Source organism: Lonchura striata, chromosome 2, assembly GCF_050655825.1.
Source record: "Lonchura striata isolate lonStrDom1 chromosome 2, ASM5065582v1, whole genome shotgun sequence".
Lineage (NCBI taxonomy): Eukaryota > Metazoa > Chordata > Aves > Passeriformes > Estrildidae > Lonchura > Lonchura striata.
In genome coordinates, this window is record NC_140704.1 from 155,942,983 (window position 1) to 155,967,999 (window position 25,017).

The 25,017-nt window shown below is 44.5% G+C and overlaps 2 protein-coding genes across 3 annotated transcripts; both read left to right on the top strand.

Annotated features, from left to right (window-relative positions):
• The first annotated feature begins 1,012 nt into the window (after positions 1-1,012).
• LOC146768505 (leucine-rich repeat-containing protein 14-like) lies at positions 1,013-10,341 on the top strand. 2 transcript variants are annotated; one of them, XR_014953174.1, is made up of 2 exons: positions 1,013-5,806; positions 8,042-9,609. XR_014953174.1 is itself a non-coding variant. In XM_085572701.1 (2 exons), the coding sequence occupies exon 2, from the start codon at positions 9,788-9,790 to the stop codon at positions 10,337-10,339; it is 552 nt and encodes a 183-aa protein (XP_085428827.1). In that variant the 5' UTR covers positions 5,797-5,854; positions 8,042-9,787; the 3' UTR covers positions 10,340-10,341. The 2 variants fall into 2 exon arrangements, 1 of the variants encoding a protein (XP_085428827.1); XM_085572701.1 differs by having other exon boundaries at positions 5,797-5,854; positions 8,042-10,341.
• Positions 10,342-11,157: 816 nt separating this feature from the next.
• On the top strand, positions 11,158-20,525 carry LRRC14 (leucine rich repeat containing 14). Its single transcript, XM_085572700.1, has 3 exons — positions 11,158-11,374; positions 16,532-17,170; positions 19,938-20,525. The coding sequence occupies exons 1-3, from the start codon at positions 11,163-11,165 to the stop codon at positions 20,509-20,511; spliced, it is 1,425 nt and encodes a 474-aa protein (XP_085428826.1). The 5' UTR covers positions 11,158-11,162; the 3' UTR covers positions 20,512-20,525.
• Positions 20,526-25,017: the final 4,492 nt, after the last annotated feature.

The window sequence follows — 25,017 nt, forward strand, 5'->3', positions numbered from 1 at the left end:
GGGGTTCCCAAAATGGAGGAGGTCACCCAGGAGCGGGTCCCCAAATTTGGGTGGGGGTCCCCAAAATTAGGGTCCCCAAAATTTGGGTGGGGGTCCCCAAATTTGTGGTTCCCAAAATGGAGGAGGTCATCAAGGTGGGGGTCCCCAAAATTTGGGTGGGGGTCCCAAAATTGGGGTCCCAAAATTTTGGGTGGGAGTCCCTAAATTTGGGAGGGGGGTCCCCAAAATTGGGGTGGGGTCCCCAAATTTGAGTGGGGGTCCCAAAATTGGGGTTCCCAAAATGGAGGAGGTGACCAAGGAGGGGGTCCCAAAATTGGGGTGGGGGTCCCAAAATTGGGGTCCCAAATTTTGGGTGGGATCCCCAAATTTTGAGTGGGGGTCCCAAAATTGGGGTCCCAAAATTTTGGGTGGGGGTCCCCAAATTTGGGTGGGGTTCCCAAAATGGAGGAGGTGACCAAGGTGGGGGTCCCCAAAATTTGGGTGGGGGTCCCAAAATTGGGGTCCCAAAATTTGGGTGGGGGTCCCCAAAATGGGGTCCCCAAAATTTGGGTGGGGGTCCCCAAATTTGGGTGGGGGTTCCAAAACTGGGGTCCCCAAAATTTGGGTGGGGGTCCCCAAATTTGGGAGGTCCCCAAAATGGAGGAGGTCACCAAGGAGGGGGTCCCCAAATTTTGGGTGGGGGTCCCAAAATTGGGGTCCCCAAATTTTGGGTGGGATTCCCCAAATTTGGGTGGGGGTCCCCAAATTTGGGTGGGGGTCCCCAAATCGGGGTCCCCAAATTTGGGGTTTTGGGGCCCCCCCCAGCTCCGCTCACTGCCAGGCCCCGTTAATTGTTAATGAATGAATTAATGAATGAATAAATTAATTAATGAATGGACGCTTAATGAATGGCCGCCCTCCTGCGGGTTTGGGGGAATTTTGGGGATTTTGGGTTTTTTTGGTGAATTTTGGGAATTTTGGGTGAAATTTGGGGTTTTTGGTGAATTTTGGGTGAATTTTGGGGTTTTTCGGGTGAATTTTGGGTGAATTTTGGGTGAATTTTGGGGTTTTTTGGGTGAATTTTGGGGTTTTTTGGGGTGAATTTTGGGTGAAATTTGGGGTTTTTGGGTGAATTTTGGGCTTTCTTGGATGAATTTTGGGTGAATTTCAGGGTTTTTTGGTGAATTTTGGGTGAATTTTGGGTTTTTTTGGGTGAAATTTGGGGTTTTTTTGAGTCTATTTTGGGGGGTTTTTGGTGAATTTTGGGTGAATTTTGGGGTTTTTCGGGGTGAATTTGGGGTGAATTTTGGGTGAATTTTGGGGGGGTTTTGGGTGAAATTTGGGTTTTTTGGTGAATTTTGGGTGAATTTCGGGGTTTTTTGGATGAATTTTGGGTGAATTTCAGAGTTTTTTGGTGAATTTTGGGTTAATTTTGGGTTAATTTTGGGTTTTTTTCAGGTGAATTTTGGGGTTTTTCGGAGTGAATTTTTGGGTGAATTTTGGGTGAATTTTGGGTGAATTTGGGGTTTTTTTGGGTTAATTTTGGGGGTTTTTTTGGGTGAATTATGGGGTTTTTCGGGGTGAATTTTGGGTGAAATTTGGGTTTTTTGGTGAATTTGGGGTGAATTTTGGGGTTTTTTGGGGTGAATTTTGGGGTTTTTTGGATGAATTTTGGGTGAATTTCAGGATTTTTTGGTGAATTTTGGGTGAATTTTGGGTGAATTTTGGGGTTTTTCGGGGTGAATTTTGGGTGAATTTTGGGGGTTTTTTGGGTGAAATTTGGGGTTTTTTGGTGAATTTGGGGTGAATTTTGGGGTTTTTCGGGGTGAATTTTGGGTGAAATTTGGGATTTTTTGGTGAATTTTGGGTTAATTTTGGGGGTTTTTTTGGGTTAATTTTGGGGGTTTTTTGGTGAATTTTGGGTGAAATTTGGGGTTTTTTCGGGGAGAATTTTGTGGTTTTTCGGGGTGAATTTTGGGTGAAATTTGGGTTTTTGGGTTAATTTTGGGGGTTTTTGGATTAATTTTGGGGTTTTTTTGGGGTGAATTTTGGGTGAATTTTGGGGTTTTTTGGGGTGAATTTTGGGTGAAATTTGGGTTTTTTTGGGTGAATTTTGGGGGTTTTGGTTAATTTTGGGGTGAATTTTGGGGTTTGGGGGTTGTTTTGGGTTGAATTTTGGGGTTTTTGGTTAATTTTGGGTTTTTTTAGCGCCCGGGGTTTATTTATTGTGGAGAAATGGAATAAAAGTGAATAAAAATGGGAATTAAAGTGAAATTAAAATGGAAATGGAATTAAAAATAAAAATAAAAATTAAAAAAATAAAAATAAAAATAATAAAATAGAAATTAAAAATTAAAAATTAAAAACTAAAAATGAAAATGAAATAAAAATATAAAATAAAAATGAAAAATTAAAAATAAAAATAAAATTAAAAATAAAAATTAAATAAAAATCAAAATGAAAACTTAATAATAAAAACAAAAATGAAAATGAAATAAAAATTAAAAATAAAAATAAGAATTGAAATGAAAAATTAAAAATAAAAATGAAAATGAAAATGAAATAAAAATTAAAATAAAAATTAAAATTGAAATTAAAATAAAAAATTTAAAAAATTAAAAAATTAAAAATAAAATGAAAATGAAATAAAAATTAAAAATAAAAGTAAAAATTGAAATGAAAAATTAAAAATAAAAATAAAATTAAAATGAAAATAAAAAATTAAAAGTAAAAATGAAGATAAAAAGAAAAATGAAAATAAAAAAGAAAAAATTTAAAATTAAAATGAAAATTAAAATTAAAAATAAAAATAAAATATAAAAATTAAAGTGGAAAAATTAAAAATAATAATAAAAAAAAAGTAAAAATTAAAAAAAGAAATAAAAAATAAAATAAAGATAAAAATTAAAAATAAAAACTATAATAAAAAATTTTAAAAAAATCAATATAAAAATGAAAATAAAAAACATAAAAAATACAAATACAAATACAAATGCAAATAAATAAAAAATTAACAAATAAAAAACTAAAAAAATTAAAATAAAAATAAAATTAAAATTAAAAAATAAAAATTCATCAAAATGAAAATTCCCAGGGAGAAGAGCCGGGGCTTTCCCGGGATTTTCCCAATTTGGGAATTTTGGGGAATTTCTGGGAATTTTGGGGAATTTGGGGGATTTTGGGGATTGGAGGAGGGAAAATTCGGGATTTTTTGGGAGGTTTTGGGGAATTTTGGAATTCTTGGGAATTTGGGTGAATTTTTGGGATGGGAGGAGGAAATTTGGGGAATTTTTGGGGAATTTTGGGGAATTTTTGGGAATTTTGGGAGGTTTGGGGAATGTTGGGAAATTTTGGGGATTATTTTGGGAATTTTTGGGATGGGAGGAGGGAAAATTTAGGAATTTCTCGGAATTTTTGGGATGAGAATTTTGGGGAAATTTTGGGATGAAAGGAGGCAATTTTTGGGAAATTTGGGGGAATTTTGGGGAATTTTTGGGAAGGGAGGCGGGAAAATTTGGGAATTTTTAGGATGGGGATTTCTGGGATGGGAGTGGGAATTTTTGGGAATTTTTGGGAAGTTTTTGGGAATTTTGGATAATTTTTGGGATGGGAGGAGAAAATTTGGGATGGGAGGAGGGAAATTTTAGGAATTTTTGGGAGGTTTGGGGAATTTTTAGGAATTTTGGGGAATTTTTAGGAGATTTGGGGAATTTTGGGATGGGAGGAGAAAATTTGGGATGGGAGTGGGAATTTTTGGAGGTTTTGGGAAATTTTGGGAATTTTGGGGAATTTTTGGGAGGTTTGGGGAATTTTTGGGAATTTTGGGGGAAATTTTGGGAGTTTTTGGGGAATTTTGGAAGGTGTTGGGATCTTTTGGGAATTTTGGGAAGGTTTTGGGGAATTTTGGGGATTTTTGGGATGGGAGGAGAAAATTTGGGATGGGAGGAGGGAATTTTTGGGGATTTTTGGGGTGGGAGCAGGAATTTTGGGAATTTCGGGGAATTTTGGGGAATTTTGGGAAGTTTTGGGATAGGAGGAGGTGGAAATTGGGAAGTTTTGGAGAATTTTTGGGAGGTTTTGGAGAATTTTTGGGAATTTGGGGAATTTTTGGGATGGGAGATGAGAATTTTGGGATGGGAGGTGAAAATTTGGGATGGGAGGAGGGAATTTTTGGGATTCGGGATTTGGGGTTTTTGGGATTCGGGACTGGATTTTTGGGATTTGGGATTTTTGGGATTCGGGACCAGATTTTTGGGAATTGGGATCGGATTTTTGGGATTCGGGACCGGATTTTTGGGATTCGGGACTGGATTTTGGGATTCGGGACCAGATTTTTGGGAATTGGGATCGGATTTTTGGGATTCGGGACCGGATTTTTGGGAATTGGGATCGGATTTTTGGGATTCGGGACCGGATTTTTGGGAATTGGGATCGGATTTTTGGGATTCGGGACCGGATTTTTGGGAATTGGGATCGGATTTTTGGGATTCGGGACCGGATTTTTGGGATTCGGGACTGGATTTTGGGATTCGGGATCGGATTTTTGGGAATTGGGATTTTTGGGATTCGGGACCGGATTTTTGGGATTCGGGATCGGATTTTTGGGATTCGGGATCGGATTTTTGGGAATTGGCGCCCATTTTTGGGATTTGGGATCGGATTTTTGGGATTCGGGATTTTTGGGATTCGGGACCGGATTTTTGGGATTTGGGATTTTTGGGATGCGGGACCGGATTTTTTGGGATTCGGGATTTTTGGGATTCGGGATCGGATTTTTGGGATTCGGGATTTTTGGGATTCGGGATCGGATTTTTGGGACTCGGGATCGGATTTTTGGGACTCGGGACGGAATTTTTGGGATTTGGGATTTGGGATTTTTGGGATTCGGGTCGGATTTTTGGGATTCGGGATTTTTGGGATTCGGGATCGGATTTTTGGGACTCGGGACCGGATTTTTGGGATTCGGGAACGGGTGTTTGGGATTCGGGATCGGATTTTTGGGATTCGGGACCGGATTTTTGGGATTTGGGATCGGATTTTTGGGATTCGGGTCGGATTTTTGGGAATTGGCGCCCATTTTTGGGATTCGGGACTGGATTTTTGGGATTAGGGACTGGATTTTTGGGATTCGGGTAGGATTTTTGGGATTCGGGACCGGATTTTTGGGATTCGGGATCGGATTTTTGGGACTCGGGACGGAATTTTTGGGATTTGGGACCGGACTTTTGGGATTTGGGATCGGATTTTTGGGATTCGGGTCGGATTTTTGGGATTCGGGACCGGATTTTTGGGATTCGGGTCGGATTTTTGGGAATTGGCGCCCATTTTTGGGATTCGGGACTGGATTTTTGGGATTTGGGACTGGATTTTTGGGATTTGGGATCGGATTTTTGGGATTCGGGTCGGATTTTTGGGAATTGGCGCCCATTTTTGGGATTCGGGTCGGATTTTTGGGAATTGGCGCCCATTTTTGGGATTCGGGACCGGATTTTTGGGATTCGGGTCGGATTTTTGGGAATTGGCGCCCATTTTTTGGGAATTGGCGCCGGCGCTCCGCGGCGCCTCCGCCCAAACGCGCCCCTCCCGCTCCAACCCCGCGCCAGCCAATAGGAACGCCGCAATCCCTGATCGACAGCAGAACCCACCAATGAGCGTCAGCCGCCCTCCAAAACCCGCCCGCACCCCGCCGCCAATCACCCGCCGCGCTGCGCTGTGAGCGACAGCCGCCTCAGCCAATCGCGTGCCGCGGCCCCGCCCCCGGGGCGCTCCCCGCGCGCTGATTGGCTGCGGCGCGGAAGGAGGCGCTGCCGTACGGACGGGGCGGGCGGTGAGTGGGGGGCGCCATGTTGGGGGGAGCCCCGCGCCGCCTTTGGGGGTTCGGGGGGGTCCCGGGGGGGGGTCCCGGCGGTTTTGGGGGACCCCGGGAGGGTTTTGGGGAGTCCCGGGGGGGGTTGGGGGGTCGGGGAGGGGTCCGGGGGGGGTTGGGGAGGATGGGAAGGAGCCTGGGGGGGGACGGGCGGGATTTTGGGGGGTCCTGGGGGGGATTTGGGGGTCCCGGGGTGGGTTTTGGGGGTCCCGGGGTGGGTTTTGGGGTCCTTAGAATGATTTTGGGGGTCCCGAGGGGATTTTGGGGGGTCCCGGGCGGGATTTGGGGTCCCAGGGGGGATTTGGGGGTCCTGGGGGGGATTTGGGGGTCCTTAGAATGATTTTGGGGATCCCGGGCGGGTTTTGGGGATCCCGGGAGGGATTTGGGGGTCCCGGGGAGGATTTTGGGGATCCCGGGCGGGTTTTGGGGATCCCGGGGGGGATTTGGGGGGTCCCGGGCGGGATTTGGGGGATCCCGGGCGGGATTTGGGGTCCTTGGAATGATTTTGGGGGTCCCGGGCGAGATTTGGGGGTCCCGGGGGGATTTTGGGGGTCCCGGGCGGGATTTGGGGGTCCTGGGGGGGATTTGGGGGTCCTTAGAATGATTTTGGGGGTCCCGGGCGAGATTTGGGGATCCCGGGGGGGATTTGGGGGTCCCGGGGTTATTTTGGGGTCCCGGGCAGGATTTTGGGGATCCCGGGGGGGATTTTGGGGGTCCCGGGGAGGATTTGGGGGGTCCCGGGGAGGATTTGGGGGGTCCCGGGGGAGATTTGGGGATCCCGGGCGGGATTTGGGGATCCCGGGGAGGATTTTGGGGGTCCCGAGGGGATTTTGGGGGGTCCCGGGCGGGATTTGGGGATCCCGGGCGGGATTTGGGGGTCCCGGGGGGGATTTGGGGGTCCCGGGGGGGATTTGGGGGTCCTTAAAATGATTTTGGGGGTCCCGGGCAGGATTTTGGGGATCCCGGGGGGGATTTGGGGGTCCCGGGCAGGATTTGGGGGTCCCGGGGGGATTTTGGGGGTCCCGGGCGGGATTTTGGGGATCCCGGGCGGGATTTGGGGGTCCCGGGCGGGATTTGGGGATCCCGGGGTGGGTTTTGGGGTCCCGGGCGGGATTTTGGGGATCCCGGGGAAGATTTTGGGGGTCCCGGGCGGGATTTTGGGGTCCCGGGGTTATTTTGGGGTCCCGGGGTGGATTTTGGAGTCCTTAGAATGATTTTGGGGGTCACGGGGGGATTTTGGGGGTCCTGGGGTGGATTTTGGGGTGCTTAGAATGATTTTGGGGGTCCTGGGCGGGATTCGGGGATCCCGGGGGGATTTTGGGGGTCCCGGGGGGATTTTGGGGGTCCCGGGCGGGATTTTGGGGTCCCTGGACTGAATTTGGGGTCCCTGTGCTGGATTTGGGGAGTCCCGGGAGGGATTTGGGGTCCCGGGCAGGATTTTGGGGTCCCTGGACTGAATTTGGGGTCTCTGTGCTGGATTTGGGGTTCCTTGCCTGGATTTGGGATCCCTGAGCTGGTTTTGGGGTCCTTAGAGTGATTTTGGGGTTCTTGGACTGGATTTGGGGTTTTTTGGACTCGTTTTGGGGTCCCCGGACTGGATTTGGGGTTTTTGGACTCGTTTTGGGGATATTTTGACTGATTTTGGGGTCCCTGGGCTGGATTTGTGATCCCTGAACTGGTTTTGGGGTCCCCGGACTGGTTTTGGGATTTTTTGGACTGGTTTTGGGGATATTTTGACTGATTTTGGGGTCCCTGAACTGGTTTTGGGATTTTTTGGACTGGTTTTGGGGATATTTTGACTGATTTTGGGGTCCCTGAACTGGTTTTGGGATTTTTTGGACTGGTTTTGGGGTCCCTGGCCAGGTTTGGGGTCCCTGGGCTGGTTTTGGGGGTTTTGGACTAATTTCGGTTTCCCTGAACCAATTTTGGGTTTTTTTGGACTAATTTCGCTTTCCCTGAACTGATTTTGGGTTTTTTGGACTAATTTCGGTTTCCCTGAACCCATTTTTTGTTTTTTGGACTAATTTTGGTTTCCCTGAACTGATTTTGGGTTTTTTGGACTAATTTCGGTTTCCCTGAACCGATTTTGGGTTTTTTGGGCAGATTTTGGGGTTGGTGACCCTCCAGACCCAATTTTTAGCACCTCACCTCTCACCACCCCCCAAACCTCTCCTTTACCTCCCGCTTCTCCCGCAGCTCCCCTCGCCGACTGCCGAAAAATCACCAAAAAATCGCTGGAAAATCACCAAAAAATCGCTGAAAAATTACCAAAAAATCGCTGAAAAATTACCGAAAAATCGCAGGAAAATCACCAAAAAATCACTGGAAAATCGCTGAAAAATCACTGGAAAATCGCTGGAAAATCACCAAAAAATCGCTGAAAAATCACCAAAAAATCGCTGAAAAATTGCTGAAAAATCTCTGAAAAATCACCAAAAAATCACTGGAAAATTGCTGAAAAATCTCTGAAAAATCACCAAAAAATTGCTGAAAAATCTCTGAAAAGTCGCTGGAAAATCGCTGAAAAATCACCAAAAAATCACTGGAAAATCGCTGAAAAATCTCCAAAAAATCACCAAAAAATCGCTGGAAAATTACCGAAAAATCACTGGAAAATCGCTGAAAAATCACCGAAAAATCACTGGAAAATTACCGAAAAATTGCGGAAAAATCTCTGAAAAATCGCAGGAAAATCGCTGAAAAATTACCAAAAAATCACTGAAAAATTGCCGAAAAATCGCAGAAAAATCTCCGAAAAATCACCAAAAAATTGCTGAAAAATCTCTGGAAAATTGCTGAAAAATCGCGGAAAAGTCTCCGAAAAATCACCAAAAAATCACTGAAAAATCATCGAAAAATAGCCAAAAATCTCTGAAAAATCTCGGAAAAATCATCGGAAAAATCGCCAAAAATCTCAAAAAAATCGCCAAAAAATCTCCAAAAAATTACTGAAAAATCGCTGAAAAATCTCTGAAAAATTGCTGAAAAATCGTGGAAAAATCTCCGAAAAATCACCAAAAAATCACTGAAAAATCATTGAAAAATCACCAAAAATCTCTGAAAAATCATCGAAAAAATCGCCAACAAATCTCCAAAAAATTACTGAAAAATCTCCGAAAAATTGCTGAAAAATCACCAAAAAATTGCCGAAAAATCATTGAAAAATCGCTAAATATCACCAAAAAATCAACAAAAAATCTCTGAAAAATCTCCAAAAAATCACTGAAAAATTGTCGGAAAGTAGCCAAAAATCCCCGAAAAATCATCAAAAAATCACCAAAAAATCGTCGAAAAAAAGCCAAAAATCCCTGAAAAATCATCAAAAAATCACCGAAAAATCTCTGAAAAATCGAAGAAAAATCTCTGAAAAATCGCAGAAAAATAATCAAAAAGTCGTTGAAAAATCACCGAAAAATTCTCGAAAAATAGCCAAAAATCCCCAAAAAATCATCAAAAAATCACCGAAAAATCTCTGAAAAATCGCAGAAAAATCTCCGAAAAATTGCTGCAAAATCACCAAAAAATCGCTGAAAAATCACTGAAACATTGTCGAAAAATAGCCAAAAATTCCTGAAAAATCATCAAGAAATCACCGAAAAATCTCTGAAAAATCGCAGAAAAATCTCTGAAAAATCGCAGAAAAATAACCAAAAAATCGCTGAAAACTCACCGAAAAATTGTCGAAAAATAGCCAAAAATCACCGAAAAATCACTAAAAAATCCCCCAAAAATCGCTGAAAAATCACCGAAAAATTACCGAAAAATCGCGATAAATCACTGAAAAATCACCGAAAAATCTCTGAAAAATCGCAGAAAAATAACCCAAAAATCACCAAAAACTTACCGAAAAATCGTGAAAAATCACTAAAAAATCTCGCAAAAATTACAGATAAATCACCGACAAATCCGCTTTCCCCCGCCGGAGCCGCGCCCGCCGCCGCCATGGCGCCGGCGCGCGGCCGCGGCGGCAGGATCCCCCCGTGCGTCCCCAAGCGCCGCTTCCCGCCCGGCTACTCCGACTCGCTGCTCTTCCTGTGCGCGCGCCGCCTGGTGGCCCGGCCACCGCTGCCGCCGCCGCCCGCCCACCTCTACCCCGTCCTCTTCCAAGCCGCCTTCTTGGACGGGCGGCCGCGGGTCCTCGGCGACCTGGTGAGCTCCTGGCCCTTCCCGGCGCTGCACCTGCGGCGCCTGCTGGGCCGCCAGGAGCTGCTGAGGGACCAGCCCTGCAAGCTCTGCCTCCAGGCCCTCGTCCTGGCCCTGGTGGCCACGCTGCGCCGGCAGCTGGAGGAGCCCGGCCGCCGCTCCAGGTGGGTTCTGCCACGGGCGAGGGGTTGGGGGAACTTCTTGGGTTTGGTGGGTTCCTCTTGGGTTTGGTGGGTTCTTCTTGGTTTTGATGGTTCCTTCTTGGTTTTGATGGTTCCTTCTTGGGTTTGGTGGTTCCTTCTTGGGTTTGGTGGTTCCTCCTCATTTTTGATGGTTCCTTCCCATCTTTGATGGTTCCTTCCCATTTCCAATGGTTTCCTCTTGTCTTTGATGGTTTCTCCCCATCTTTCATGGTTTCCTCCCATTTCTGAGGGTTTCCTCCTGTTTTTGATGGTTTCTTCTTGGTTTTGATGGTTCCTTCCCAATTTTGAAGGTTCCTTCCCATTTTTGATGGTTTCATTGATGCCATTTTCATGGTTCCTTCCCATTTTCATGGTTTCTTCCAATTTTTGATGGCTCCTTCTTGGTTTCGATGGTTTCCTCCCGTTTTTGATGGTTTCCTCCCATCTTTGATGGTTTCTCCTTCTGGTTTGGGTGGTTGGAGCTGCTGCGGGACCGGCCCTGCAAGCTCTGCCTCCAGGCCCTTGTCCTGGCCCTGGTGGCCACGCTGCGCCGGCAGCTGGAGGAGCCCGGCCGCCGCTCCAGGTGGGTTCTGCCACGGGCGAGGGGTTGGGGGAGCTTCTTGGGTTTGGTGGGTTCCTCTTGGTTTTGGTGGGTTCTTCTTGGCTTTGATGGTTCCTTCTTGGGTTTGGTGGTTCCTTCTTGGTTTTGGTGGTTCCTTCTCATTTTTGATGGTTCCTTCTTGGTTTTGGTGGTTCCTTCTTGGTTTTGGTGGTTCCTTCTCATTTTTGATGGTTCCTTCTCATTTTTGATGGTTTCTTCCCATTTCCAATGGTTTCCTCTTGTCTTTGATGGTTTCTTCCCATCTTTCATGGCTCCCTCCCATATCTGAGGGTTTCCTCCTGTTTTTGATGGTTTCTTCTTGGTTTTGATGGTTCCTTCCCAATTTTGAAGGTTCCTTCCCATTTTTGATGGTTTCATTGATGCCATTTTCATGGTTCCTTCCCATTTTCATGGTTCCTTCCCATTTTTGGCGGTTTCCTCTTGGTTTCGATGGTTTCCTCCCGTTTTTGATGGTTTCTCCTTCTGGTTTGGGTGGTTGGAACTGCTGAGGGACCAGCCCTGCAAGCTCTGCCTCCAGGCCCTCGTCCTGGCCCTGGTGGCCACGCTGCGCCGGCAGCTGGAGGAGCCCGGCCGCCGCTCCAGGTGGGTTCTGCCACGGGCGAGGGCTTGGGGGAGCTTCTTGGGTTTGGTGGGTTCCTCTTGGGTTTGGTGGGTTCTTCTTGGCTTTGATGGTTCCTTCTTGGTTTTGATGGTTCCTTCTCATTTTCGTGGTTCCTGTCTTTGATGATTTCATCTTTCATGGTTTCCTCCATTTTTGGTGGTTCCTTCTCATTTACGATGGTTTCCGCTTGTCTTTGTTGGTTTCTCCCCATTTTTGATGGTTCCTTCCCATCTTTGATGGTTTCTTCTTGGTTTTGATGATTTCTTCCAACTTTTGATGGTTCCTTCCCATTTCCAAAGGTTTCCTCCTCTCTTTGATGGCTTCTTCCCATTTTTGATGATTCCTCCCCATTTTCGATGGTTTCCTCCCATCTTTGATGGTTTCTCCCCATCTTTCATGGTTTCCTCCCATTTTTGGTGGTATCTTCCCATTTTTGATGGTTCCCTCCTGTTTTTGGTGGTATCTTCCCATTTTTGATGGTTCCCTCCCGTTTTTGATGGTTTCTTCCCATTTCCAATGTTTTCCTCCCGTCTTTGATGGTTTCTCCCCATCTTTCATGGTTTCCTCCCATTTTTGATGATTCCTTCCCGTTTTCATGGTTTCCTCCTGTCTTTCATGGTTTCCTCCCATTTTTGGTGGTTCCTTCCAGTTTGTGATGGTTGCTTCATGTTTCTCGTTGTTTCCTCTCATTTTTGATGGTTCCTTCTTGATTTTGATGGTTTCTTCTAATTTCTGATAGTTTCTTGCCATTTTTGATGGTTCCTTCTCATTTCCAACGGTTTCCTCTTGTCTTTGATTATTTTTTTTTTTTTATGGTTCCTTCTTGGTTTTGATGGCTTCTTCCCATTTTTGCTGGTCGTTTCCCATTATTGATGAATTCTTGCCATTTTTGATGCTTCCTTCCAGTTGTTGATGGTTTCTTGCCCTTTTTTATGGTTTCCTCCTATTTTTGGTGGTTCCTTCTCGGCTTTGATGGTTCCTTCATGTTTTTAATTACACCAGAAACTCCGTGTGCTACATTTACAATAACGTGCCAATATAACATCCCTCACTGGGGTATTACAAACATTATATATCAAACACTACGTGTGGTATATTTACATTAATGTGCCAATATAACATCCCTCATTGGGGCATTACAAACATTATATACCAAACACTATGTGTGGTATATTTACAATAACGTCCCAGTGTAACATTATCTATCACAAACTACCCGTGCTATATTTACAATAATGTGCCAATATAACATCCCTCTGTGGGGCATTAAAAACATTATATACCAGTAACCACGTGTGGTATATTTACAATAATTTGCCAATATAACATTATATACCACAAACTATGTGTGGTATATTTACAATAATGTGCCAATGTAACATTATATACCACAAACTACGTGTGGTACATTTACAATAACGTGCCAATATAACATCCCTCATTGGGGCATTACAAACATTATATACCAAAACTACGTGTGGTATATTTACATTAATGTGCCAATATAACATCCCTCACTGGGGCATTACAAACATTATATATCAAACACTACGTGTGGTATATTTACATTAATGTGCCAATATAACATCCCTCATTGGGGCATTACAAACATTATATATCAAACACTACATGTGGTATATTTATTATAATGGGCCAATGTAACATTATATACCAAAAACTACGTGTGCTATATTTACATTAATGTGCCAATATAACATCCCTCATTGGGGCATTACAAACATTATATATCAAACACTACGTGTGGTATATTTACAATAACGTCCCAGTGTAACATTATCTATCACAAACTACCCGTGCTATATTTACAATAATGTGCCAATATAACATCCCTCTGTGGGGCGTTAAAAACATTATATACCAGTAACCACGTGTGGTATATTTACAATAACGTGCCAATATAACATTATATACCACAAACTCTGTGTGGTATATTTACAATAATGTGCCAATACAACATTATATACCACAAACTATGTGTGGTATATTTACAATAATGTGTCAATATAACATTATATACCAGAAACAACATGTGGTATACTTACATTAATGTGCCATGTAACATTCTATAACACAAACTACCTGTGCTATATTTACAATAATGTGCCAATATAACATCCCTTAGTGGGGTGTTACAAACATTATATACCACAAGCTACGTGTGCTATATTTGCAATAACACACCAATATAACATTATATACCACAAACTACCTGTGCTATATTTACATTAACATGCCGATATAACATATACGCCAGAAACTACGTGTGGTATATTTACAATAACGTGCCAATATAACATTATATACCAAACACTACGTATGCTGTATTTACAATAACGTGCCAATATAACATTATATACCACCAACTAGGTGTGCTATATTTACAATAATGTGACAATGTAAACATTATATACCACAAACTCCCTGTGCTGTATTTACTATAACATGCCAAATATTACATTATATACCACAAGCTACGTGTGCTATATTTACAATAATGTGCCAATATAACATTATATACCACAAACTATGTGTGCTGTATTTACAATAACGTGCCAATATCTGTGACCTACGTTGAACAGTGTGTCCCCAGCCTAAACCCAGTCCCAAGTTTATGGTATATAATGTTACAAACATTATATCTGGTGCATAATGTTACAAACATTATATACCACAAAGTACGTGCGCTATATTTACAATAACATGCCAATATACCATTATATGCAAAAAACTATGTGTGGTATATTTACAATAACATGCCAATGTAACACCCCTCGGTGGGGCGTTACAAACATTATATACCAAAACCTAAGTGTGGTATATTTACAATAATGTGCCCATATAACATTATATACCAAACACTACGTGTGCTATATTTACAATAATGAGCCAATGTAACATTATATACCATAAGCTACGTGTGGTATATTTACATTAACGTGCCAATATAACATCCCTCAGTGGGACGTTACAAACATTATATACCAAAACCTAAGTGTGGTATATTTACAATAATGTGCCAATATAATATTATATACCAGAAACTACGTGTGCTATATTTACATTAACGTGCCAGTATAACATTATATACCACAAGCTATGTGTGCTATAATTACATTAACATGCCAATATAACATTCCTCAGTGGGACGTTACAAACATTATATACCAAACTACGTGTGCTATATTTATTATAATGGGCCAATGTAACATTATATACCAAAAACTACGTGTGGTATATTTACAATAACATGCCAATGTAACACCCCTCAGTGGGGCATTACAAACATTATATACCAAACATTACATGTGCTATATTTGCAATAACGTGCCAATATAACATTATAGACCACAAACTACGTGTGCTATATTTACAATAATGTGCCAATATAACATTATAGACCACAAACTCCCTGGGCTGTATTTACAATAACGTGCCAATATCTGTCACCTACGTTGAACAGTGTGTCCCCAGCCTAAACCCAGTCCCACGTTTATGGTATATAATGTTACAAACATTATATCTGGTGCATAATGTTACAAACATTATATACCACAAACTACGTGTGCTGTATTTACAATAACATGCCAATATAACATTATATGCAAAAAACTATGTGTGGTATATTTACAATAACATGCCAATGTAACACCCCTCAGTGAGGCATTACAAACATTATATACCAAACACTACGTATGGTATATTTACAATAATGAGCCAATGTAACATTATATACCACAAGCTACGTGTGGTATATTTACATTAACGTGCCAATATAACATCCCTCAGTGGGACGTTACAAACATTATATACCAAAACCTAAGTGTGGTATATTTACAATAATGTGCCAATATAATATTATATACCAGAAACTACGTGTGCTATATTTACATTAACGTGCCAGTATAACATTATATACCACAAGCTACGTGTGCTATAATTACATTAACATGCCAATATAACATTCCTCAGTGGGACGTTACAAACATTATATACCAAACTACGTGTGCTATATTTATTATAATGGGCCAATGTAACATTATATACCAAAAACTACGTGTGGTATATTTACAATAACGTGCCAATATAACATCCCTCAGTGGGACGTTACAAACTACGTGTGGTATATTTACAATAATGTGCCAAAGTAACGTTATATACCACAAACTACCTGTGCTATATTTACATTAACGTGCCAATATAACATCCCTCAGTGGGCCATTACAAACATTATATACCAAATGCTACGTGTGCTATATTTACAATATCGCACCAATATAACATCCCTCTGTGGGACTTTAAAAACATTATATACCAAACATTACGTGTGGTATATTTGCAATAACGTGCCAATGTAACATTATATACCACAAATTACCTCTGCTATATTTACAATAATGTGCCAATATAACATCTCTTAGTGGGATGTTACAAACTACGTGTGGTATATTTACAATAATGTGCCAATATAACATTATACACCACAAACTACGTGTGCTATATTTACAATAACGTGCTAAAGTAACGTTATATACCACAAACTCCCTGTGCTATATTTACATTAACGTGCCAATATAACATTATATATCACAAGCTACGTGTGCTATATTTACAATAATGTGCCAATATAACATTATATACCACGAAATCCCTGTGCTATATTTACAATAATGTGCCAATATAACATTATATATCACAAACTCCCTGTGCTATATTTACAATAATGTGCCAATATAACATCCCTCCGTGGGGTGTTATAAACATTATATACCACGAAATCCCTGTGCTATATTTACAATAATGTGCCAATATAACATCCCTCCGTGGGGTGTTATAAACATTATATACCACGAACTCCCTGTGCTATATTTACAATAACGTGCCAATATAACATTATATACCACAAACTCCCTGTGCTATATTTACAATAACATGCCAATACCTGTCACCTACGTTGACCAATGCGTCCCCAGCCTGAACCAACAGAAAAATGCCAACACCACATGGAAGCCATGAAGAAGAAGGAGAAGAAGGACAAGACACACCCAATTTTTTTTTTTTCCCCTGTTTTTCTTCCCGTTTTTGATTATTCCTCCTCATTTTCGATGGTTTCTCCCCAGCTCCTGCCGCCTCCGCGTGCTGGACATGACGGGAGTCCCGGACGATCCCTCGGGCCGCATTCCGGACGGGATGGACGCGCCCTGGTCGGGCACGGTGGCTTTGGCCAAGGCTTGCCTGGAGCTCTCCAAGCACCAGCGGGAATTCCAACGCCGCGGATCCAAGCGGCACAAAGGCCGTTCCGCCGCCGCCGCCGCCGCCGCGCCGTCGCCGCCGGGCGTGGACGTCCACGCCGACCTCTTCGTCAACGGGACGTCCTTCGGGCTGGTGCGCGACGCCCTCCAGAGCGGCGCCGCCGGCCCGCTGCGCCTCAAGTGCCGCGAGCTGCAGGCGGAGAAACTCTCCCTGGCCGGCATCGTCAGCCTGCTGGAATCCCTGGATCCCTCGTGCGTGCGGCGCGTGGATCTGCGCTTCCGGAATTTGGGCCTGACCGGCCTCTCGGTGATCCTGCCGCACCTCTCGCGCTTCCCGCAGCTGCGCAGCCTCAAGCTGCAGTACAGCAACGTGGACGTGCGGCGCCCGACGCCGGAATCGGCCGTCGGGATCCGCTGCCTGGCCGGGCAGCTGGGAATGCTGCCCGGCCTCCGCGAGCTCAACCTGGGATCCTCCCGCCTCTCCGGGAACCTGCGCCAGATCCTCGGGTGAGTCCCGCCGCGATCGCCCGGCGCCGGGGGGCTCGGGGGGCCGCTCCAGCCCGAGCGATCCCGCGCCTCCAGGATTTCCGGGTGCCGGCGTTCCCGCGATGCCGCTGTCCCGGCAGTTCCTGACTCGGTGGTTCCATGGGTCCGGCATTCCATGGTCACCAATTCCAAGATCCCAGGATTCTCCAAGGGTGGACTTGACCATCTTGGAAGTCTTTTCCAGTCTTAGTGACCCCACCATTCCAAAATGTCATTATCCCAATATTCCCATCATCCCAATATTCTGTTATCCCGATCATTTATGACTCAACGATTCCATGATCCCATAATTCCACGATCACAAATTCCAGGATTCTCCAAGACTGAACTTGTCGATGTTGGAAGTCTTTTCCAGTCTTAGTGACCCCACCATTCCAAAATGTCATTGTCCCAATATTCCCATCATCCCAATATTCTGTTATCCCGATCATTTATGACTCAGCTATTCCATGATCCCAGAATTCCATGATCACAAATTCCAGGATTCTCCACGGCTGAACTTGTCGATGTTGGAAGTCTTTTCCAATCTTATTGATCCCACAATTCCAAAATGTCATTATCCCAATATTTCCACGATCCCAATATTCTGTTATCCCGATCATTTATGACTCAACGATTCCATCATCCCATTATTTCATGATCCCATAATTCCATCATCCCATAATTCCAGGGGTCTCCAATGTTTGGCTCGATGGTCTTAGATGTCTTCTCCACCCCGAGCGATCCCATGCTTCCAGGATTTCCGTGTCCCGGCGTTCCCACGATGCCGCTGTCCCGGCAGTTCCTGACTCGGTGATTCCAAGATCCCAGAATTCCAAGATCCCAGAATTCTGTCATTCCAGGATTCTCAAAGGCTGAACTTGACCATCCTGGAGGTGTTTCCAACCTCAGCCATCCCAGAATTCCAGGATTTCCTTATCCCAACATTCCCACGATCCCGTCATCCCAATATGTCTCGGCTCAACGATTCCCTCGTCCCAGAAATTCCAGTTCCCGGAATTCCTTAATTTCAACATTCCCAAAGGTTGGGCTTGGTGGCCTTGAGGGTCTTTTCCACCCATGGATCCATTGATTCCAGGAATTCTTTATCCCAACGTTCCGGCAATCCTGCGACTCCGCTGTCCCGACAGTTTACGGCTCAAAATTCCGACATCCCATAATTCCCTGATCCCATCGTTCCCTGTCCCGTGATTCCCAAGGTTCGGGCTCGGTGGTCTTGGAGATCTTTCCCGACGGGAACGATCCCAGGTTCCCGTGATCCCAGCGCTCGGTGGCTCCGGGATTCCGGAACGCCGCGATTCCGTGACTCCCGCTCCCACCATTCCTGGATTCCCGGATTCCCAAAGGTCGCGTTGATGATCTTGGAGTCTTTCCCACCGTCAGTGGCTCCATGACCTCGCAACTCCACGATCCCAGAATTTCATCCCTCCCTGATCCACGAATCCCAATATCCCGAGATTCCATAATTCCGTGACTCCACAATTCCACAATTCCCTGGCTCCATGACCCCAAAATTCCCCGATTCCCAAAGGTACAACGTGACCTTCTTGGAGATCTTTCCCAACCTCAGCCATCCCATAATTCCATGGCTCCACAATCCCATCATTCCATGATTTTCAAACCCTGACCTTGATGTTTTTGGAGATCTTTCCCAACCTCATCCATCCCACAATTCCATGGCTCCATGATCCCATCATTCCATGATTTTCAAACCCTGACCTTGATGTTCTTGGAGATCTTTCCCAACCTCATCCATCCCACAATTCCATGGCTCCATGATCCCATCATTCCATGATTTTCAAACCCTGACCTTGATGTTCTTGGAGATCTTTCCCAACCTCAGCCATCCCACAAGTCCATGGCTCCATGATCCCATCGTTCCATGAGTCTCAAACCCTGACCTTGATAGTCTTGGAGATCTTTCCAACCCCAGCAGCCATTTTGTAACTCCATCATCCCATCATTCCAAAATCCCAGGATTTTCAGGGGTCAAACTCAATGTTCTTGGAGATGTTTCCCAACTTCAGCCATTCCACAATTCCATGATTTCTTGATCCCGTTTTCCCATGATTCTCAAACCTTGACCTTGATGTTCTTGGAGATCTTTCCCAACCTCAACCATTCCATAATTCCATGGCTCCGTGATCCCATCATTCCATGATTCTGAAACCTTGACCTTGATGTTCTTGGAGACCTTTCCCAACCTGACTTATTCCATAACTCCATGACCTCATAACTCCAAAATCCCAGGATTTTCAGAGGTCACACTCCAATGTTCTTGGAGATGTTCCCCAACCCCAACCATCCCACAATTCCACGACCCCATAACTCCAAAATCCCAGGATTTTCAAAGGTCCAACTCAATGTTCTTGGAGATGTTCCCGAACCTCAGCCAGTCCATAACTCCATCACCCCATAACTCCATAATCCCAGGATTTTCAGAGCTCACACTCAAATGTTCTTGGAGACCTTTCCCAACCTGACTCATTCCACAATTCCATGACCCCATAACTCCAAAATCCCAGAATTTTCAGAGCTCACACTCAAATGTTCTTGGAGATGTTTCCCAACCTGACTTATTCCATAACTCCATGACCCCATAACTCCGAAATCCCAGAATTTTCAGAGCTCACACTCAAATGTTCTTGGAGATGTTCCCCAGCCCCAAGCCCTCCACAATTCCACCGTTCCAGTGTCTAACCCCCCTGTCCCTCTCCCCTCCCTGCAGCGAGCTCCGCGCTCCGTTGGAAAGCTTGGAATTGGCCTTCTGCTCGCTGCTCCCCGCCGACCTCGCCTTCCTGTCCCGCAGCCGCCACGCGCCGGCCCTCAAGCGCCTGGACCTGAGCGGCCACGACTTCTCGCGGGCGCTGCTGGAGCCGCTGCGGCTGCTCCTGGAGGAGACCTCGGCCTCGCTGCTGCACCTGGAGCTGACGGAATGCCGCCTGGCCGACGCGCAGCTGGCCGCGCTGCTGCCGGCGCTGCGCCGCTGCCGCCGCCTGCGCTTCCTGGGCCTCCACGGCAACGCCCTGTCCACGGCCGCGCTGCGGGAGCTGCTCCTGCGCACGCTGGAGCTGCCGGATCTCCGCCTCGTCGTTTATCCCTTCCCGGCCGACTGCTACAAGCCGGAAGCGCCGCGCCGCGTGCCGGGCTCCCGGCGCGTCTACGAGGAGCCCATGGACGGTCACCGCTTGGCGGCCGCCGCCGCCGAGATCTCCCGAACGTTGGCCGATTCCGGCCGGGCCGACCTCGTGTGGACTTACAACCCCTACGGCCACGCGGCTCTGGACTACTTCTCCTTGTGAGGCGGGAAGAACCTCGGAAGCGACGGCGCCGAAATTATCGACGGCGCCGAAATCGTCGCTGACTCCGAAATCGTCACTGGCACCGAAATTGTCGCCGACGCCAAAATTGTCACCGACACCGAAATCGTCGCCGACTCCAAAATCATCGCCGGCACCAAAATCGTCGCCGACACCAAAATCGTCGCCAACCCCAAAATCGTCACCGGTGCCAAAATCGTCGCCGATGCCGAAATTGTCGCCAACGTCGAAATCGTCGCCGACACCAAAATCGTCGCCAACCCCAAAATCGTCACCGGTGCCAAAATCGTCGCCAACCCCGAAATCGTCGCCGATGCCGAAATTGTCGCCAACGCCGAAATCATCGCCAACTCCGAAATCGTCGCCGACACCGAAATCATCGCCGACTCCGAAATCGTCGCCGACACCGAAATCGTCACCAACCCCAAAATCGTCGCCGGTGCCAAAATCGTCGCCGATGCCGAAATTTTCACCGACGTCAAAATCATCGCCGACACCGAAATCGTTGCCAACCCCAAAATCGTCGCCGACGTCGAAATCCGGGCGTTCCTCGCCTCTTTCCACTCGTGTTTTTTCCCCCCACTTTGGTTTCGGTGTTTTTCCACCGTTTTTCCGTAGTTTTCCCGTAGTTTTTCCATAGTTTTCCCAGTTTTTATCCTCCCCGTCCTGAGTTTTATTCCCCGATTTCGTAGCGGCCACGTTGGGATATTTTTTCCTGCCCCGTCCCCATAGTTTTGCTCTCGTCCCGATGTTTTCGCCCCCGTTCCGTTCTTTTTCCTTCCATTTTGTTATTTTTCCATCTCATCCCATTATTTTTCCTTCCATTTTTTTATTTTTCCACCCATTTCATGGTTTTTCCTCCTCATCCTATTAATTTTCCTTTAATTTCATTTTTGTTCCACCTCATCTCGTTATTTTTCCTTCCATCCCGTTATTTTTTCTTCCATTCCGTTATTTTTCCTCCCATTTCATTATTTTTCCTTCCATCCCGTTATTTTTCCTTCCATTCCGTTATTTTTCCACCTCATTCCTTTATTTTCCTTCCATTTTTTAATTTTTCCTCCCATTTCGTTATTTTTCCTTCCATTCCGTTATTTTTCCTTCCATTCCATTATTTTTCTCCCATTTTGTTATTTTTCCTTCCATTTTTTAATTTTTCCTCCCATTTTGTTCTTTTTCCACCTCATCCCATTACTTTTCCTTAAATTTAATTTTCTTTTCTACCTCATCCCATTATTTTTTCTTCCATTTCGTTTTTTTTTCCCTCATCCCCTTATTTTTCCTTCATTTTTTTATTTTTCCACCCATTTCGTTCTTTTTCCAGCCCATCCCATTATTTTTCCTCCCATTTTGGTTTTTTTCTACCTCATCCCATTATTTTTTCCTGCCATTTCTTTATTTTTCCACTTCATCCCGTTATTTTTCCCAAAAATGAGAAATCCATGGAAAACTCGCCATGGGATGGATTCACCTTGGAGAAATCCATGGAAAACTCTTCCCCATCGCCGAAAAATCCATGGAAAACTCCCAAAAATGAGAAATCCATGGAAAATTTCCTGTGGGATGGATTCACGGAGAAATCCATGGAAAAATCTTTCCCAAAAATGAGAAATCCATGGAAAACTCTTTCCCATCACCGAAAAATCCATGGAAAACTCAAAGTGGGATGGATCCACGGAAAACTCTTTCCCAAAAATGAGAAATCCATGGAAAACTCTTCCCATCGCCAAGAAATCCGTGGAAAACTCACAATGGGATGGAGAAATCCATGGAAAACTCCCAAAAATGAGAAATCCACGGAAAACTCGCGGTGGGATGGATTCACCTGGGAGAAATCCACGGAAAACTCTTCCCATCGCCGAAAAATCCGCGGAGAACTCCCAAAAATGAGAAATCCATGGAAAACTCTTCCCCATCACTGAAAAATTCATGGAAAACTCGCAGTGGGATGGAGAAATCCACGGAAAATTCCCAAAAATGAGAAATCCATGGAAAAACGGGGACCGAGGGAATTTGGGGGAGGGAAAAGTTGGATTTGGTTTTTTTTTTTTTAATCCTGTTCCGATTCCGTTGGAAATAAAATCCAAAATCCTGAATTTCCACATGATTTTGGTAATTTCCACCTAATTTTGGTATTTTCCCCCTCATTTCATAATTTTCCCCCCAAATTCCCAATTTCCCTCTCATTTCCCAATTTCCCCCCCTCATTTCATAATTTTCCCCGATTTTCCAATTTTCTCCCCAAATTCCCAATTTCCCCCCCTAATTTTCCTATTTTCTGCCTAATTGTCCAATTTTCTCCCTCATTTCCCAATTTCCTCCTCATTTTCCATCTTTTTCCCAATTTTCCCCCTAATTTTCCAACTTTTTTGAGATTTTTGCCTTCATTTCCCAATTTCCCCCCTCAATTTCCAATTTTCCCCCTCATTTTCCCACTTTTTTAGATTTTCCCCCTAATTTTCCATATTTTTTCCCAATTTCCCCCTCATTTCCCAATTTCCCCCCTCAATTTCCAATTTTCCCCCTCATTTTCCCACTTTTTTAGATTTTCCCCCTAATTTTCCATATTTTTTCCCAATTTCCCCCTCATTTCCCAATTTCCCCCCTCAATTTCCAATTTTTCCCTCTCATTTTCCCATTTTTTCGAGATTTCCCCTCATTTTCCATCTTTTTTCTCAATTTCCCCCTCAATTCCCCATTCCCCCTCATTTTCCCAATTTTTTTTGCCATTTTCCCACTTTTTTCCCATTTCTTCCCATTTTTCCCTATTTTCCCCCTTTTTTCCCATTTTTTCCAAATTTTTCCCATTTTCCCCCTTTTTTCCCATTTTTTTCCCATTTTCCCCCCATTTTTCCCCTTTCCCCCATTTTTCCCCTTTCCCCCCTTTTTTCCCATTTTCCCCCTTTTTCCCACCATTTTTTTCCCATTTTCCCCTTTTTCCCCCATTTTTTCCCTTTTTCCCCTTTTTTCCCCATTTTTCTGCTTTTTTTCCCCTTTTTTTCCCATTTTTTCCCCTTTTCCTGCTTTTTTCACGCTTTTTTCCCATTTTCCTGGTTTTTCCCCATTTCCCCCCTTGTTTTCCCATTTTTCCCATTTTTCCCGTTTTCCTGCTTTTTCCCATTTTTTCCCATTTTCCTGTTTTTTCCCCATTTCCCCAATTTTTTCCCATTTTCCCCCACTTCCCCCTTTGTTTTCCCATTTTCCCTCGCTTTCCCATTTTTTCCCCTTTTTTCCCTTTTCCCCCTTTTTTTCTCATTATTTCCCATTTCCCCCCCTTTTCCCCCCTTTTTATCCCCCTGTTTCCCCCCTTTTTTCACATTTTCCCCTTTTTCCCCCCATTTTTCCCCCATTTTTCCCTTTTTTCCCATTTCTCCCCTTTTCTTCCTCTTTTTCCCCCCTTTCTCCCCCTTTTTTTCCCATTTTCCCCCTTTTTTCCCCTTTTTATCCCCCTATTTCCCCCCTTTTTTCACATTTTCCCCTTTTTTCCCCCATTTTTCCATTTTTTCCCATTTCTCCCCTTTTCTTCCTCTTTTTTCCCCCTTTCTCCCCCTTTTTTCCCCTTTTTTCCCATTTTTTCCCATTTCTCCCCTTTTCTTCCTCTTTTTTCCCCCTTTCTCCCCCTTTTTTTCCCATTTTCCCCCTTTTTTCCCCTTTTTATCCCCCTGTTTCCCCCCTTTTTTCACATTTTCCCCTTTTTTCCCCCATTTTCCCCCATTTTTCCCATTTTTTCCCATTTCTCCCCTTTTCTTCCTCTTTTTCCCCCTTTCTCCCCCTTTTTTCCCATTTTCCCCCTTTTTTCCCCTTTTTATCCCCCTATTTCCCCCCTTTTTTTCACATTTTCCCCTTTTTTCTCCCATTTTTCCCATTTTTTCCCATTTCTCCCCTTTTCTTCCTCTTTTTCCCCCTTTCTCCCCCTTTTTTTCCCATTTTCCCCTTTTTCCCCTTTTTATCCCCCTATTTCCCCCCTTTTTTCACATTTTTCCTTTTCCCCCCCATTTTTCCCATTTTTTCCCATTTCTCCCCTTTTCTTCCTCTTTTTTCCCCCTTTTTTCCCTTTCTCCCCCCTTTTTCCCCCTTTCTCCCCCTTTTTTCCCATTTTCCCCCTTTTTTCCCCTTTTTATCCCCGTTTCCCCCCTTTTTTCACATTTTCCCCTTTTTTCCCCCATTTTTCCCTTTTTTCCCATTTCTCCCCTTTTCTTCCTCTTTTTCCCCCTTTCTCCCCCTTTTTTTCCTATTTTCCCCCTTTTTTTCCCATTTCCCCCCTTTTTTCCCCTTTTTATCCCCCTATTTTCCCCCTTTTTTCACATTTTCCCCTTTTTTTCCCCATTTTCCCCTTTTTTCCCATTTCTCCCCTTTTCTTCCTCTTTTTCCCCCTTTCTCCCCCTTTTTTTCCCATTTTCCCCCTTTTTCCCCTTTTTATCCCCGTTTCCCCCCTTTTTTCACATTTTCCCCTTTTTCCCCCCATTTTCCCCCTTTTTTTCCCATTTC

Excerpts from the sequence above, each read along its gene's own strand:
- LOC146768505 (XM_085572701.1), top strand. The coding sequence starts at position 9,788 with ATGGCGCCGGCGCGCGGCCGCGGCGGCAGGATCCCCCCGTGCGTCCCC.
- LRRC14 (XM_085572700.1), top strand. The coding sequence starts at position 11,163 with ATGGTTCCTTCCCATTTTCATGGTTCCTTCCCATTTTTGGCGGTTTCC. Across the intron at positions 11,375-16,531 it reads GAGCCCGGCCGCCGCTCCAG|CTCCTGCCGCCTCCGCGTGC; the intron begins GTGGGTTCTGCC and ends GTTTCTCCCCAG. Across the intron at positions 17,171-19,937 it reads AACCTGCGCCAGATCCTCGG|CGAGCTCCGCGCTCCGTTGG; the intron begins GTGAGTCCCGCC and ends CCCTCCCTGCAG.